Genomic DNA, 16,371 nt, shown 5'->3' with positions numbered 1-16,371 from the left:
CGGGAATCAGTGCGAAAAGGGTTGCTTGGCTCTCACAGAGCTATCCAGAGATGATGAACCCAAAGGATTTCACTTGTAGAGCGACCCGCACTGATGAATTGGTGATAGTTACGAATCCAATTGTAGATTCGCTGTTTGGATAAATACTAGGAGGAGCTGAGGAATCACTGTGCTTTGGGTGAAGGGTGTGAGTGTGGGATTAACTGAAAAGCTCTTTGACAGTGGGTGGTAGGTGGCTCAGTGGTTAGCACTGCTGTGTCACAAAGCCAGGGACCTGGGTTCAATTCCAGCCTTGGGTGACTCTGTACGGAGTTTGCAAATTCTCTTGGTGTATTTGTGGGTTTCCTCCCACAGTACAGGGATGTGCTGGGTTGGTCATGGGAATTCGAGAATAGGGAGCTGGGTCTGGATGGGATGTTCTTCAGGGGTCAGTGTGACTCGATGGGCCGAATGGCCTCTTTCAGTGCTGCAGGGATTCTATGATTCTAAGTGTAAGCACGGCCTATAATAGGCTGAATGGCCTCCGATACTGTATTGTTCTCTGGTTGTAAGTTGTTTCTTTTGGATTATTGACCCAGGCAGAAGAAGAAGGCCGAGGTTGGTAGTGTCCGACGCTCTTTCCGTTCCGCTGAAGGGCCTGGCATCGCTGGCCATGGGCTCGTGCCTGCTCCTGCAGACAGAGAACCACAAACCTCAGCCAGTCCCCGGAGCTCCGCCCAGGTTCCCCCAAACAGCAACAAGGAGACAGCGGATAAACGGTCAGCAATGGTACACGGGGGTCCCAACGCTGTTACCCGCCGGCCCTCAGCCAATAGGGTCGACAGCCCACAGGTTCGCAAGGCGATGGCAGCCGGGAGGTCCAAGAGCTTCAGTAACCACAAGCCCCTGGACCCGGAGACAATTGCCCAGGTACCATTTTGCTTTCTTTCATCTGGCTCCCACAAAGCTGGCTGCCCCCCCTCACCCCCACCCCCCCACCCGCCCCCCCCCCCCCCCCATCTTCACTCTGTGCAGCCCGAAATGCAGGGATATGGGGAGGCTGACAGGCACTCACTGAGCTTTACCAGTTACTGTGGTAATCATTAGGCAAAAGTGAGGACTGCAGATGCTGGAGATCAGAGTCCAGATTAGTGTGGTGCTGGAAAAGCACAGCAGGTCAGGCAGCATCCGAGGAGCAGGAACATCGACGTTTCAGGCAAAAGCCCTTCATCAGGTTTGCCCAAAACATTGATTTTCCTGCTCCTCAGATGCTGCCTGACTTTTGAACCACAGGCCATTCAGCCCTTCGAATGTGCTTCACTGTTTGATTAGATCATGGCTGACCTGCCTATGTTTTGAGTTCTCCATTCCCACCCCTCTCTGATAACTCTTCGATGCTACTCAGGCAAGGAACTCTCTCAAACTCCACCTTCACAATATTTAATGACACCACCCCTTCCCCAACCTCCTTCACCTCCTGAAGTAGAGTTCCAAACTCACTGAAAAAAATTCTTCCCTTCCCTGTTCCAAGAGGGTAATCCCTAATTTTAAACAGTGTCCCCTTGTTTGGGACTTGCCTACAGGAAGAAACATCCTTCCCACACCCACCTTGACAAAACCATTCAGGATCTTACATAATTCAACCAGTCATTGCCCCCCACCACCACCCCCACTCTCTAAACTCCAGTTGCTACAAAGTCTGTCAACTTGTCCCTCAGAGACCACCCACTCATTCCAGGCATCAATCTGGTAATCGTCCTTCAATGTATTTGTATCCTTCATTAAGGAGACCAAAATCTGTACATGTTATTCGAGACCTGGTCTCTCCAATGCTCCAAAGCCAACATCCTTACTTTCATGACAAACAAAAAAAAAGCTGGAGGTCACAGCGGGTCAGACAGCATCATGGAGAGAGAGAGAGTAAGCTACCATTTCAAGTCCAGATGAAGAGCTCAGATGAAGAGTCATTGAGAGTTGAATCACTAGCTTGCTCTCTCTCCTTGGATACTGCCTGACCCACTGTGACCTCCAGCATGTTTTATTTTCTGTACAGATTCTAGCTGCTGCAGGAATTTGCTGTTTCCTTTAATGTTCATTTCCTTTCAGAATAAACGATAACATTCCATTAGATTTATGAATCATTTACTGTACCTGTATACCTTACATTTAGTGTCTCACCCATGAGGACAACAAACCCTGCAACTGTTCTTTGCTTAAATAATATTCTGCTTTATTATTGATCCCACCAGTGAAACATTTCCTATTTTCCCATGTTATACTCCACCTGCTGGATTTTTGCCCACTCACTCAACCTCTTAGATTGACCTCCAACCACCTTCTGTCTTTTTCACAATGTACTTCCCGACCTATCTGTGTGTTATCTGTGAATTTTGCCACCCCCTGCCTTCAGTCCCCTCACCTGAGCTGAGATCCTACCACACACTCCAGTGGGACTCCCACTTGCTACATCTTGCCAATCAGCAAAAAAAAAGAAGTGTTGATTCAAACAATATTCTGTACCGGATGAGAAACCAGTGCTAATTGGTGAGCTACTAGACTCTGGTTGGTAGAGCTGTTGCCATATCGGATAGACCTGTTAAATGATGCTACATTCTCCATGGCAACATCTCTACCAGTTGAAGACCTTTTTTTACCAACCAATCAGCACTGTTTTCTCATTGCGTATAAAATGTTGTTCTCCTTGACATTGGTGTTTTATGTCACAGAGGGACAGTCAGTTCAGCTATAATGTGTTTCTTCAATGCGGATTGGTTTTAATATGATTGACGAATTGGTAGAATGCGAACTTTCCTGACCTGTATTGGTTATAACGTGATTCTGGCCCCATTAGTTTAAATGGCGTTGTTATTGCACGATTTTCTTATTACAGAGGAACCTCGATTAACTGAAGGACATAGGCGCAGGGAGTATTTCGTTTGGTTAACCGAATCCCAGATAATCAAATGCTGGATAACAATAGTTTAGCCAAGCATCGGGACCTTGTGATCTTGCCGGATAACCCGATATTCGGATGATCAAATGCCGGATAATGGAGTTTCCTCTGCACACGAGATCACATGAGAATGGGACTATCACGTTATATAGAACCACCCGTACGCAGCACGGAAACAGAACGTTCAGTCCAACTCATCCATGCTGACCAGATATCCTAACTTAATCCAGTCCCACTTATCCGCTTTTGGCTCACATCTCTCTAAAGCCTTCCTATTCATTTACCCATTCAGATGCCTTTTAAATGGTGTAGTTGTACCAACCTCCACTACTTCCTCTGGCAGCTCATTCCATACACGCACCACCCTAATGATGGCCTAGTGATATTATTGCTGAGCTGTTAATTCAGAGACCCCAGGTAATGTTCTGGGGACCCAGGTTCAAATTCTGCCATGGAAGATTGTGGAAATTAAATTCAAGAAAAATAAATCTGGAATTAAGAGTCTAATAATGACCATGAATCCAGAGCCAATTATTTGGGAAAAACCCAGCTGGTTAAGGAAGAACTGCTATTCATACCTAGTCTGGCCAACATGTGACTCCAGACCCAAGCAATATGACTGACTCTAAATAATTAGGGCAATAAATGCTGGCTGAGCCAGTGACATCCTCATCCTGTGAATGAAGGAGAAAACACTCTGCATGAAAAAAATTGCCTCTCAAGTTCCTTTTAAGTCTTTCCCCTCTAACCTTAAACCTATGCCATTTAGTTTTGGACTCCCCTGCCCAGTCCATGCCCCTCATGATTTTATAAACCTCTATAAGGTCACCCCTCAGCCTCCGACGCTCCAGGGAAAACAGCCCCAGCCTGTTCAGCCTCTCCCTGTAGCTCAAATCCTCCAACCCTGGCACCATCCTTGTAAATCTTTTCTGAACCTTTTCAAGTTTCACAACATCTTTCCGATAGGAAGGAGACCAGAATTACACGCAATATTCCAAAAGTGGCCTCACCAATGTCCTGTACAGCCGCAACATGACCTCCCAACTCCTGTACTCAATACTCTGACCAATAAAGGAAAGCATACCAAACGCCTTCTTCACTATCCTATCTACCTGCGACTCCACTTTCAAGGAGCTATGAACCTGCACTCCAAGGTCTCTTTGTTCAGCAACACTCCCTAGGACCTTACCATTAAGTATGTAAGCCCTGTCCTGATTTGCCTTTCCAAAATGCAGCATTTGCCATTTATCTAAATTAAACTCCATCTGTCACTCCTCAGCCCTTTGGCCCATCTGATCAAGGTCCTGTTGTACTCTGAGGTAACCTTCTTCACGGTCCACTACACCTCCAATTTTGGTGTCATCTGCAAACTTACTAACCACGCCTCTTATATTCACTTTTTGCAAACTGTCCTGATGAATACTAGTTATAAAAAACTTTGACAAAATGTGTCCTTTTTCAAGAATATTCAAGTTCTGGTCCACACTAATTAAGATTAACAAAAGAATTTGTAGTCAAGCAATTTCTCCCAATGTTCATTAAGCACCGCCAAGCCTTCGCCCACTAATCCACCAACAAAGTGTTGAGCTATTGATGGCCTTGTTAATGCACATTATTATTTGTAATGATTTGTGAATCTGTAGCCCCAGTTCCATCGCTCCCTCTGCCAGTTTTAGAATATTATTTTCTGTGGAGTCAAAGGTTTCCTTGTCATTCCTGCCAAATGTACAGCAGACAGCACAACATCTACAGAACAGAAAGCTCTTGGTTAATTGTCACACAAGAGAAAGCAATGTGTTCAGAAGTTCTTTTATTGATGTGCATTCAGTGCTGGAACACAATCCTGAGGATAGTGTTACTGTCTGGGGACTTTGAGTAACTGTTGAGTGATTTACGATGATGGGGGTGGTGCAGTTGGGGAGAGATGTGAGCTTTGTTTCTTGGGAATTGTCAGATCTGAAGTTACGTCAAACTGATGCTGGTGTGCGATATCTGAAGGAAAAGGGGGAGAAAGTGGAATTAGGTTTCCTGGAAAATGCAAATACAAGGAAAAGTTAGCAGTGTTCCCTGCTCAAGACTGGGTGTACTGGCTGAGCTGTTTGTCTCTCCAATGTGTTAACAATATACTGCAGCAGGAATTGGCCAGGAGCACTGGGAATTTCACTTTGATCATTGGTATCTAGAAAACCCTTGTGTTGCCATGGGCCCCTTGAATGATTGTAATGTGATCCTCCATTACCTCAAACCCCACACAAATTCTTTTGAAATCACAATAATTGTTTTGTTTATTTTTATGTTTTCAACAAAGCATTCCAGACTCTGCAAGTTATGGCACAGAATCACAAAGCTTTTTCTCTTCAACATATATTTGCTTTTTCTTCAGAATCCTTTTATACATTTTGATTTTTTTCTCACACCTACCCTTCCCCCAATTCGTTCCATAACTCAGAGCACAGCCGGGAAACGAGAAAAAGGTGTCCTCCCATCGGGAGGTGTCTGAAATCTCAGAGACTGGCTCGGCAAAACTACAGCCATGTGAATCAAATGTTAGACTGTAAACACTGCACTGTCCTGTGTATAACTGGGATTGTAAACACTGCACTGTCCTGTGTACAGCTGGGATTGTAAACACTGCACAGTCCTGTGTACAACTGGGATTGTAAACACTGCACAGTCCTGTGTACAACTGGGATTGTAAACACTGCACAGTCCTGTGTACAACTGGGATTGTAAACACTGCACCGTCCTGTGTACGGCTGGCATTGTAAACACTGCACCGTCCTGTGTGTGGCTGGGATGTTAAACACTGCACCGTCCTGTGTGTGGCTGGGACGTTAAACACTGCACCGTCCTCTGTGTAACTGGGACGTTAAACACTGCACCGTCCTGTGTGTAACTGGGACGTTAAACACTGCACCGTCCTGTGTGTAGCTGGGACGTTAAACACTGCACCGTCCTGTGTGTGGCTGGGACGTTAAACACTGCACCGTCCTGTGTGTAACTGGGACGTTAAACACTGCACCGTCCTGTGTGTAACTGGGACGTTAAACACTGCACCGTCCTGTGTGTAACTGGGACGTTAAACACTGCACCGTCCTGTGTGTAGCTGCGAGTGTAAACAATATACCACCTTGTACATAACTGACAGATTTCAGGAGAAACCCAGAGGGCCTGGCAGCAGCTGTGGAGAGAAAGTTGAGGTAATGTTTTGGGTCCAGTGACCCTTCTTCTAAACAGGACCCAAAACATTGACTATGCTTTCTCTCTGAATATGCTGCTGGTCCAGCATTCTTCCTCCAGCAATTTCTGATTTTGTTTCTGATTTCCAGCATCCGCAGTTCCTGAGAATATCAGGGATGCATTATATCGTGAATAAATGGTCTGTACACACTGCCCAGTCCTCTGTATGATGGACACAAGTACACACTGCCCAGTCCTGTGTACGACGGACACAAGTACGCACTGCCCAGTCCTGTGTACGACGGACACAAGTACGCACTGCCCAGTCCTGTGTACGACGGACACAAGTACACACTGCCCAGTCCTCTGTGAGACGGACACAAGTACACACTGCCCAGTCCTGTGTATGATGGACACAAGTACACACAGCCCAGTCCTGTGTATGATGGACACAAGTACACATTGCCCAGTCCTGTGTATGACGGACACAAGTACGCACTGCCCAGTCCTCTGTATGACGGACACAAGTACGCACTGCCCAGTCCTGTGTATGACAGACACAAGTACACACTGCCCAGTCCTGTGTATGACAGACACAAGTACATACTGCCCAGTCCTGTGTATGACAGACACAAGTACATACTGCCCAGTCCTGTGTATGACAGACACAAGTACACACTGTCCAGTGTTGTGTATGATGGACACAAGTACACACTGCCCAGTCCTCTGTGTGATGGACACAAGTACACACTGTCCAGTCCTCTGTACGACGGGCACAAGTACACACTGCCCAGTCCTGTGTACGACGGACACAAGTACACACTGCCCAGTCCTCAGTATGATGGACACAAGTACGCACTGCCCAGTCCTGTGTATGACGGACACAAGTACACACTGCCCAGTCCTCAGTATGATGGACACAAGTACACACAGCCCAGTCCTGTGTATGATGGACACAAGTACACATTGCCCAGTCCTGTGTATGACGGACACAAGTACGCACTGCCCAGTCCTGTGTATGACAGACACAAGTACACACTGCCCAGTCCTGTGTATGACAGACACAAGTACATACTGCCCAGTCCTGTGTATGACAGACACAAGTACATACTGCCCAGTCCTGTGTATGACAGACACAAGTACACACTGTCCAGTGTTGTGTATGATGGACACAAGTACACACTGCCCAGTCCTCTGTGTGATGGACACAAGTACACACTGTCCAGTCCTCTGTACGACGGGCACAAGTACACACTGCCCAGTCCTGTGTACGACGGACACAAGTACACACTGCCCAGTCCTCAGTATGATGGACACAAGTACGCACTGCCCAGTCCTGTGTATGACAGACACAAGTACACACTGCCCAGTCCTGTGTATGACAGACACAAGTACACACTGTCCAGTGTTGTGTATGACGGACACAAGTACACACTGTCCAGTGTTGTGTATGATGGACACAAGTACACACTGCCCAGTCCTCTGTGTGATGGACACAAGTACACACTGTCCAGTCCTCTGTACAACGGGCACAAGTACACACTGCCCAGTCCTGTGTACGACGGACACAAGTACACACTTCCCAGTCCTCAGTATGATGGGCACAAGTACGCACTGCCCAGTCCTGTGTATGACGGACACAAGTACACACTGTCCAGTGTTGTGTATGATGGACACAAGTACACACTGCCCAGTCCTCTATGTGACGGACACAAGTACACACTGCCCAGTCCTCTGTACGACGGGCACAAGTACACACTGCCCAGTGATCTGTATGACGGACACAAGTACACACTGCCCGGTCCTGTGTATGACGGACACAAGTACACACTGCCCGGTCCTGTGTATGATGGACACAAGTACACACTGCCCAGTACTGTGTATGACGGACACAAGTACACACTGTCCAGTGTTGTGTATGACGGACACAAGTACACACTGTCCAGTGTTGTGTATGACGGACACAAGTACACACTGCCCAGTCCTGTGTATGACGGACACAAGTACACACTGTCCGGTGTGGTGTATGACGGACACAAGTACACACTGCCCAGTGTTGTGTATGACGGACACAAGTACACACTGCCCAGTCCTCTGTGTGACGGACACAAGTACATACTGCCCAGTCCTGTGTATGACGGGCACAAGTACACACTGCCCAGTCCTGTGTATGACGGACACAAGTACACACTGCCCAGTCCTGTGTATGACGGACGCAAGTACACACTGCCCAGTCCTGTGTATGACGGACACAAGTACATACTGCCCAGTCCTGTGTATGACGGACACAAGTACACACTGCCCAGTCCTGTGTATGACAGACACAAGTACATACTGCCCAGTCCTGTGTATGACGGACACAAGTACACACTGCCCAGTCCTGTGTCTGTAACTGGAATATATAAATACGAGATACCGATATGATCCATTAATTGATTTTAATGTTAGGAATGATGACATAATCAACTTGGCAATAAAAATCTGTTGACTTTGGCTTCTGCCTATTATTCCATTCACTGACTATAATCTGACCAATTACAATTCACAGCAGCTTGTGGTCTGTTGGCATGATCACTGAGTGACGTACCCGATTCCTAGTGATCACTGGATCTCCCTCCTAATTAGAGGGTGGCGAACTGGTTTTTCCCCATTCCTTATTGCCCAGAAAGTCAGACCTTTTTAAAGGATTAAGGTTTAAAATACTGCGGTTGAAATGGTGAAAATATCAAAAGGAAGGGTGAGAGGGGAAACTGAAATTAGAATGACATAATGTTATAGCTTTAAGCACGATGTCCCTTTAAGAAGCGCTTTATGTAGTTGAGTTAGGTACTTGGCATCACATGACCAGAAGCATCACCTATTCTGCGTGCTAGTGCTGTGTGTGGAGATAACTCTGTCCTGTGTGTGTTAGTTCAGCAATGAATAAATCCCAGACACCTTCTAGTAAACAGAATCCATGGATCAAACTTGTGTTACATTTGGGCAGTACAAGGATATTCCTGTGTGGTTATAGAAATGGAACTCTCAGATATCTGATGATACAGACTAATTTATAAAGTGTCTTTCATGTCTTCAGCCTATTCCAACTAGCTTTACCCTCAGTGTTATGGAGAAGGGTCCCTTTCTCTTCACAGATGCTGCCAGACTTCCTGCGTTTTTCCAGTAATTTGTTTTTGTTTTATTTTTAGTGTAGTCACTGTTCCCATATCATTTCTGTGCTATTTATATTGAACATATGGCCAGTTAAACTCAGCAGGTCCGGCAGCATTTGTAGAGAGAAATCAAAATTAATGTTTCCCCATAAGGGTCACTGAACCCAAAACGTTAACTCTGCTTTCTCTCCACAGATGCTGCCCGACCTGCTTTGTTTTTCCAGCAACTTCTGTTTTTGTTTCTGATTTTCAGCATCCACATTTTTTTTTTCTGTTTGATTTTACGTATACCTTCTGGCTGCCTCAGTGAATCCCTCAGGTTCCAGTTTGGTCCTTTCTAATATTTTGGGAAATTTTGTTTTGCAGGATATCGAGGCCACAATGAATTCAGCCCTGAATGAGCTCCGGGAACTGGAGCGTCAGAGTACAGTGAAACATGCCCCTGACGTGGTCCTAGACACGCTGGAACCCATGAAGACATCTCCATCGATGGCTCCCACATCGGAACCTTCCAGCCCCCTCCATTCCCGAATTCTGAAGGACTCGGAGTCCTCTCTGCAGAGGAGTGCCAGCTCCTCCGGGGATATGCCATGCACCTTCAGGCCAGTGAAGTCGGTGAAGATAGCAGCCCAGGTGAAACCTCCCGCTCTCAGGCCCAAACCTGTCGTCTTTCCAAAAACCAACCCGAGCGCCCCCAGCCTCGGCTCACCGACCACACAGCAACCGACAGACAAGTCCTGCACTGTGTGAGCGCCTCTCGCTGGAGTCAAGGAGTTCCTGTCTGGACTGTTTGCGAACAGGGAAATGGGGGACCAAACTGGCATCTTCAATCAACATTGAGCTGGAGACGTGATCAGTGTTTGGCGCAGATTTCCACCCAGAATGCCAATCTGTCCTGACTTACCGTGAACTCTCGGTCTTCCTCCCATTTCACACGATGCATTAAACTAGCAAAAGCCAACGTTTGCTTCAGTGTAACATTTCAGTCTTCACAGTAAAACTCGGAACAAACCTAACACAGACTTCACTCAGTCCTTCAAACCAAATAAACCATAGAGTCGGTGTGTGCTCCATAACTCTCTCCAATGTTCGGAAATCCATCACTTCCCAGATTTTTGCCCATGCACCCACAGGATTCAACACTTCTCCTGTGCCATCGTGTTTGGTTATTGAAGGAAAAGCAAAACAGCAACAAAATCAGTTGTTGCCTTTTGAAGAGCAACGATTTATTGTTTTGGTTGAATCTTCATGACTGCTCCGGTGACACGGGTATTTTGGGGCCATTGTTTTGGCTCAAAAACTCACCACCAAAAAGTCACATTCCCCGACACGGAGTGTGCAAAACCACCAGTTCTTCAAAGAAATTGAATCCAGGACTGGCTGTGTCCTCCGTAGCATTTAACGTTACTTTTTTGAAGGCTGAGTATGTTTATAGTATGAAACGTAAAACAAGGCTTTCCCTCTCAAGTGTCTCGGGAGCCAGGCCTTGTCAGCAGAGTTTAGCACAAAGAAATTACAATTGCTGCAATTAATTTTTAATTTTTTTTAATTGACTTTTATTGTGAACAGTTCATTGTAAATGGTGAATTATATTTTGAAAGATTCATGGTATTGAAAACTGGAAATGTTTTGTAGGTTAGCTGAAGAAAACTATTTTTAAGGGAGATGTTCCTGGACCCGCTCAGATGCTGTACTGTGAAAGAGCCACAGCACAATCAACAGACTGGCTTCCTAATCCCGAATCTCTCATCCATTTATCTGTGATCTTAGATATGTTTAAATTAATTTTGATTCTTAGTAATTCCTTTTATTTTGTCAATGAACTGTTCCAGCCTGTTGACAGTATTTTTGTGCTCAGTGTTTGACTCATGTCTGAGAGAGTGAATGATGTTATCGTGTAAATGCCTGTGTGTGAAGAGTCGTCAAAGCTGTCACAGTTGCAGAGGGTTTCACAGCACGGTGCAGTGTTCGTCTCTTTCCCTCTCTGCTGAGGTGTCTGATCTCAGGAATTGCGATTGAGCTCAGTGCTTCTGGGTTAGGAGAGAGAAGCAAGCCTTAAGTCACTCTTATTCCTTAGTCAGTGAACACTCTCCCTCCCTCCCAACTGTCCCAGTGGAAACGCAGCTACGTCCTCCTGAGTGAGTGCAGGACTGGGGTTGTCCCACGGTAGGAAGACATTGGAATCCTCCCTCTCTGAGGGCCTGCCCCGGGAAAACAGCAGGGAATGTGTGGGACTCCATCTCCAGCAACTGTCAAGAGTTTTCACTGCAGCTGCTGTTCCCCAGGCAGTTCCTACCAGAAACCAGGACCTCCCCAAGCCCCCCACCACTTACCGAGGCTCCCAGAGAGTAACCCCTGCGCTATCCTCCTGCCCCACAATGTGCGTTTCGGAGAACAGTGAGATACTTCCTGGAATATTCCAAGTTGTTCAAGTCACTGGCTCACTCCAACTCTCACACTCAGTGAAATGTTACCGTAAATAAAACCACCCTTTAACTTACCCAGTGGGAGAATTAGATGGAGCTGCAGAGCACGCCCTCCCCAGTGACCAGTAACTGAGCTTCCAATCACCAGAAACTGAATATTGGAGTCAACCGAAAATATCCTGGGGCATGTGGGGAGAATGATGGCTCATCACAGGCACACCCCACCGACCCATCACAGACACACCCCACCAACCCATCACAGACACACCCCACCGACCCACCACAGACACACCCCCACCCCCGACCCACCACAGACACACCCCCACCCCCGACCCACCACAGGCACCCCCCATCCCCGACCCATCTTAGACACCCCCCCCCACCCAACCCCAACCCATCATAGACACACCCACACCCACCCCCCACCCCTGACCCATCACAGACACCCACCCCACACCCTGACATACGACAGACACCCCCCACCCACCCCCGACCCACCACAGACACCCCCCAACCCATCACAGACACCACCCTAACCCGACCCATCAGACAACCCCCACCCACCCCCATCCAAAACCCACCACACACCCCCATCCCCGACCCTCCACAGACACCCCACACCCACCCCCGAGCCATCGCACACACACCTCACCCACAACCACCCTGACCCATCACAGACACACCCCCACCCCCCGACCCATCACAGACACCCCCCACCCCCATCCCCGAGCCACCACAGACACCCCACACCCACCCCCGAGCCATCACAGACACACCCCACCCCCGACCCATTGCACACACACCTCACCCACCCTGACCCATCAGACACCCCCACCCACCCCCTACCCATCACAGACACCCCCCACCCCAACCCACCCCTGACCCATCACAGACACCCCCCACTCACCCCTGACCCATCACAGACACACCCCACCCACACCCAACCCACCACAGACTCCCCCAACGCACCCACACCCCCGACCCACCACTGACATCCACCCCCACCCCTGACCCATCACAGACACCGCCCACCCCCGACTCATCACAGACACCCCCACCCACCACAGACACACCCCACCCACCCCCAACCCACCACAGACACACCCTACCCACCCATGACCCACCACCAACAAACCCCACCCCCGACCCACCACAGACACCCACCATCCACCCCAACCCACCATAGACACACCCCATCCACCCCCAACCCACTACAGACACACCACCCCCACCCCCACCCCCACCACAGACACCCCCCCACCCACTCCCAATCCACCACAGACACACCCCACCCACCCCCGACCCACCACAGACACCTCTCCACCCACCCTCAACCCATCACAGACACATCCCACCTACCCCCCGACCCACCACAGACACCCACCCCCACCCCGACCCATCAAAGACACCCCCCACCCACCCCCACCCATCACAGACGCCACCACCCTCCTCTGACCCACTGTAGATACCCCGGTTTCTGGTCTACTACAAATAGCCCCACTGCCTGGACTGTCTCCTGATACTGTATCCTCTGGACTGCCTCTGAGAGCTGCACTGCTGTCGGTCAGCCCCCAGACCCCCCCTCCCCTCCCCCCCCCCCCCCCCCCCCCCCTCCCTTTGTGAGAGTATTTATAACCCATTTTAAATCTAGTGGCCAGTTGATTCCCTCCCGACCAGGGCAGGGAGAGGAGAGAGGCTGAAGGGCAGGACTAGGATTACAGGGGGCCTGAGGACTAGAGGAGGGTGACACTGAGGAGGGGGGGATGTTGGGGGGAGTCAGGCGATCACTGATGATTCACGGCTCAGGGGAACCAATCAAATCCATCGTTATCCACAAGGGTCACAGCTCAGGGAGGTTCAAGCAACTTGGAATGGAATTGGTTTTGGAGTCTTGGTGCTGAGCGCTGGCTCACAGCTTCACAAACCTGGGAGATACACAAAAAAATTCCCCATTGCCAAGTGACATGAGGAAGGTCCCACCTTAAACCCCTCTCCCTCGAATGTCCGACTTGTGGTCTGACAAGGAGGGTGAGGTGGGCTGAGTGACGATAGGGACATTAACTGTTTCTCCTGTTAGACTCTCCCACCAACCACACCTCCCCAGCTCCTTCATCCCTCCCCCAGCTTGGATTAATATCAACCAGAGGCTTGGTCATTAGCCATCTGGGTCAACAGTGGAGGTGTGCCCCTCACTACTGGCAGAGTACCCCAATGGGTACATGCATGACCTTCCACAAGATCTGATCCCTCCAATCTAAGAAAGCTCCTGGGAGAGATCCCTGATTCGGTGTGTCCCTAAGGATGAGAGCAGCGTGCAGTTAATCTTTGTTCCCTGTACAATTCAGGCTGAACCCAGTGCTGATCCCTAGTGGACAGCATTAAGGTGAAATGTGATGCTTCCTACAGTGGAACAGCCTGTAGCCATGCCCACAAGACACAGCCTTGGGTTAGATTCCAGATTGGTCATCGTCATGTAGCCAGCAGCTTCAGGGGGAAGTGGGAGCAGTGTCTGGCCAAGTTCCATGTGACTCCCTACTGTTCAGTATCAGGAATCTGGCTCACTAATGACTGGGGGAGCCCCTACCCAATGTTGTTGATGTGTTCAGGCCACTGCATTAAGAAGGCTGTAATAATTAATTGTACGGAGTATTTGTGTATATGTAACTACACAGTGACTGTAAGGTACAGCATTTTTTGGTACAGTATTGTGCAGAATATTAGATGTTAGTGTCAAAACAATAAATCTCATTTAGTCTCCAAAAGCACCTTGCATTGCAGTGAATTATTCTCGGCCCGGGAGCTTGTTAAAGAGCAAATTGGATTCCATGATTGCTACATTATAACAGCGATTACATTTCAAAACAATACTCACTAACTGTCGAGATATTAAAGGGGCTTTAGAAAAACAAGTTCCTTTCTCCTTCACCAACCAGTTCAAACTGTCTCAGCCCTAATTCCGTCTGCTCCTGTGCTCACAACCTGAAAACACTTTCTGGTAAAAGGAGAGAAAGGCACATTTATGGTTTTTAAAAATTCTCTTGTGGGATGTGGGTGTTACTGGTTGGGTCAGCATTGATTACCTGCCCCTAGTTACCCCTTGAGAAGGTGGGGGTGAGCTACCTTCTTGAACCACTGTAGTCCGTGTGCTGTAGGTTGACCCACAATGCCCTGAGGGAGGAAATCCCAGGATTGTGACCCAGCAACACTGAAGGGACGGCCGATTATATTTCCATGTCAGAATGATGAGTGGCTTGGAGGGAAACTTGCAGATGGTGAAGTCTCAGTTGGAAAATCCGGTCTGTGACATACAAAACTTTATTGTTTGAAGGTGAAGGGGTATGGGAGAATCCATTCAATTTATACCCCATGCTTGGAGACTTTTCATTTGAATCTCCCAATGAGGGACTGTTCCTCCACCCCAGGGTGCAAGCCAGATTGAGGGTTGTGCTGCTGGAGGCCTCTCCTATGCCTGAGTGAATTGGCAGCATCATTGGTTCTGGTTGGGTTTGGAGATTCCCAAGGCATTGGCAGCATTGCTAAGCAAATCCAGGTAAACTGAGAGGAGCCAGGGGTCTTTGCCCAGTGTCCAATGTCCCATCCTCCCTCTGGTACCTCGCCACGCGTGGGTGAAGGTAGAATTTACAGCCAAGGGGCCTCCCCCAGCGAGATGAGTGAGTTTGACCAACTGTGTGGAGATTGAATCTGTTTGGGTTCAGCATCACATTGAGAGACTGTCATCTGGGATTGTCTGACAGCTGGTCAAGGAGTGGCTTCACCAGCATGTTTGCCTGGGGCCTGAGTGAGCACAGGCCTTGACCCTGATGTTCACACCTTTCTTCCCTTTGAAAAATCTCTCTGTTACAGAGATGCTGTTTGTCACTCGGTTTGTCGGATGTTATGGGAAGGCTGCCTTTAATCAGCTGCAGGTAGAAAGCTATCCTCAGAACAATGAGAAAGATGGGAACTCCGAGATCTCAGCTCTTTGTAACCTGATGGAGACAGCCAGAGAGAGGATGGGTTGATCAGAAAACTGTTTGATCAAAGATCAGAGTTTAAAATCCCATTGTTGAATATACACCAGATGATCACGTCTCTTCCAAGAAAGCTTTTGCTTTCCAAACAGTAGTTCCCCAGTTTTGATTTTAAGTCAGTGACTAACTGACCACTGCACTCTGCCTGACCTGATACTCCTGGCATAAACAGCAAGGTTCTGAGCATTTGATGGGTGAACAATAGGGTGTCCGATCTCGGCTGATGTTACCACTGGAAATGTCAGATCCCAGGATGAAATCTGACCTGATTGATTTTGTTTTAGTTACATAGGGGTCATCCCCTGAAACATCATCACACAAGAGCTGCTGAATTTCTTTAACAACAGAATAGAAGTTTTCACATAAAAGACAAAATCAAACAGAAACAAAAGTTATCTAGCTCTAGAAAACAGTCAATAATCTCAAACATCCAGCTAAACAAAGTTTAAATCTACCCCCCAACATTTTCGCTATACGGTGATTTAAAACCAGAGGAATTACCCTTCTCCATCTATTTTTAAAGTCTGATGTAACTGATTCTTTCCTGGGAGCTGTGAATAATCTCAAATCTGAGAGCTTAGATCTTCTCAGATTTGTAATAGCGTGCACATTTCTACCCAAATACTCCTGGTCTGGAAGTTGCACAAACT

At 48.1% G+C, this 16,371-nt stretch overlaps 1 protein-coding gene across 2 annotated transcripts in view; it reads left to right on the top strand.

Annotated features, from left to right (window-relative positions):
* The window catches only part of srgap2 (SLIT-ROBO Rho GTPase activating protein 2), a 276,414-nt gene extending 264,404 nt beyond the window's left edge, over positions 1-12,010 (top strand). For both annotated transcript variants that reach the window (XM_072563932.1, XM_072563933.1), the window contains exons 22-23: positions 579-909; positions 9,631-12,010. In XM_072563932.1, the coding sequence (XP_072420033.1) occupies positions 579-909; positions 9,631-10,014 (715 nt within the window). In that variant the 3' untranslated portion in view covers positions 10,015-12,010. The remainder of the gene's footprint in view (positions 1-578; positions 910-9,630) is intronic.
* The last annotated feature ends 4,361 nt before the right edge of the window (positions 12,011-16,371 follow it).

This window comes from Chiloscyllium punctatum, chromosome 45 (assembly GCF_047496795.1).
Source record: "Chiloscyllium punctatum isolate Juve2018m chromosome 45, sChiPun1.3, whole genome shotgun sequence".
Classification (NCBI taxonomy): domain Eukaryota; kingdom Metazoa; phylum Chordata; class Chondrichthyes; order Orectolobiformes; family Hemiscylliidae; genus Chiloscyllium; species Chiloscyllium punctatum.
The sequence above is the reverse complement of the archived record's forward strand: the minus strand, read 5'-3'. Positions and strand labels throughout refer to the sequence as shown.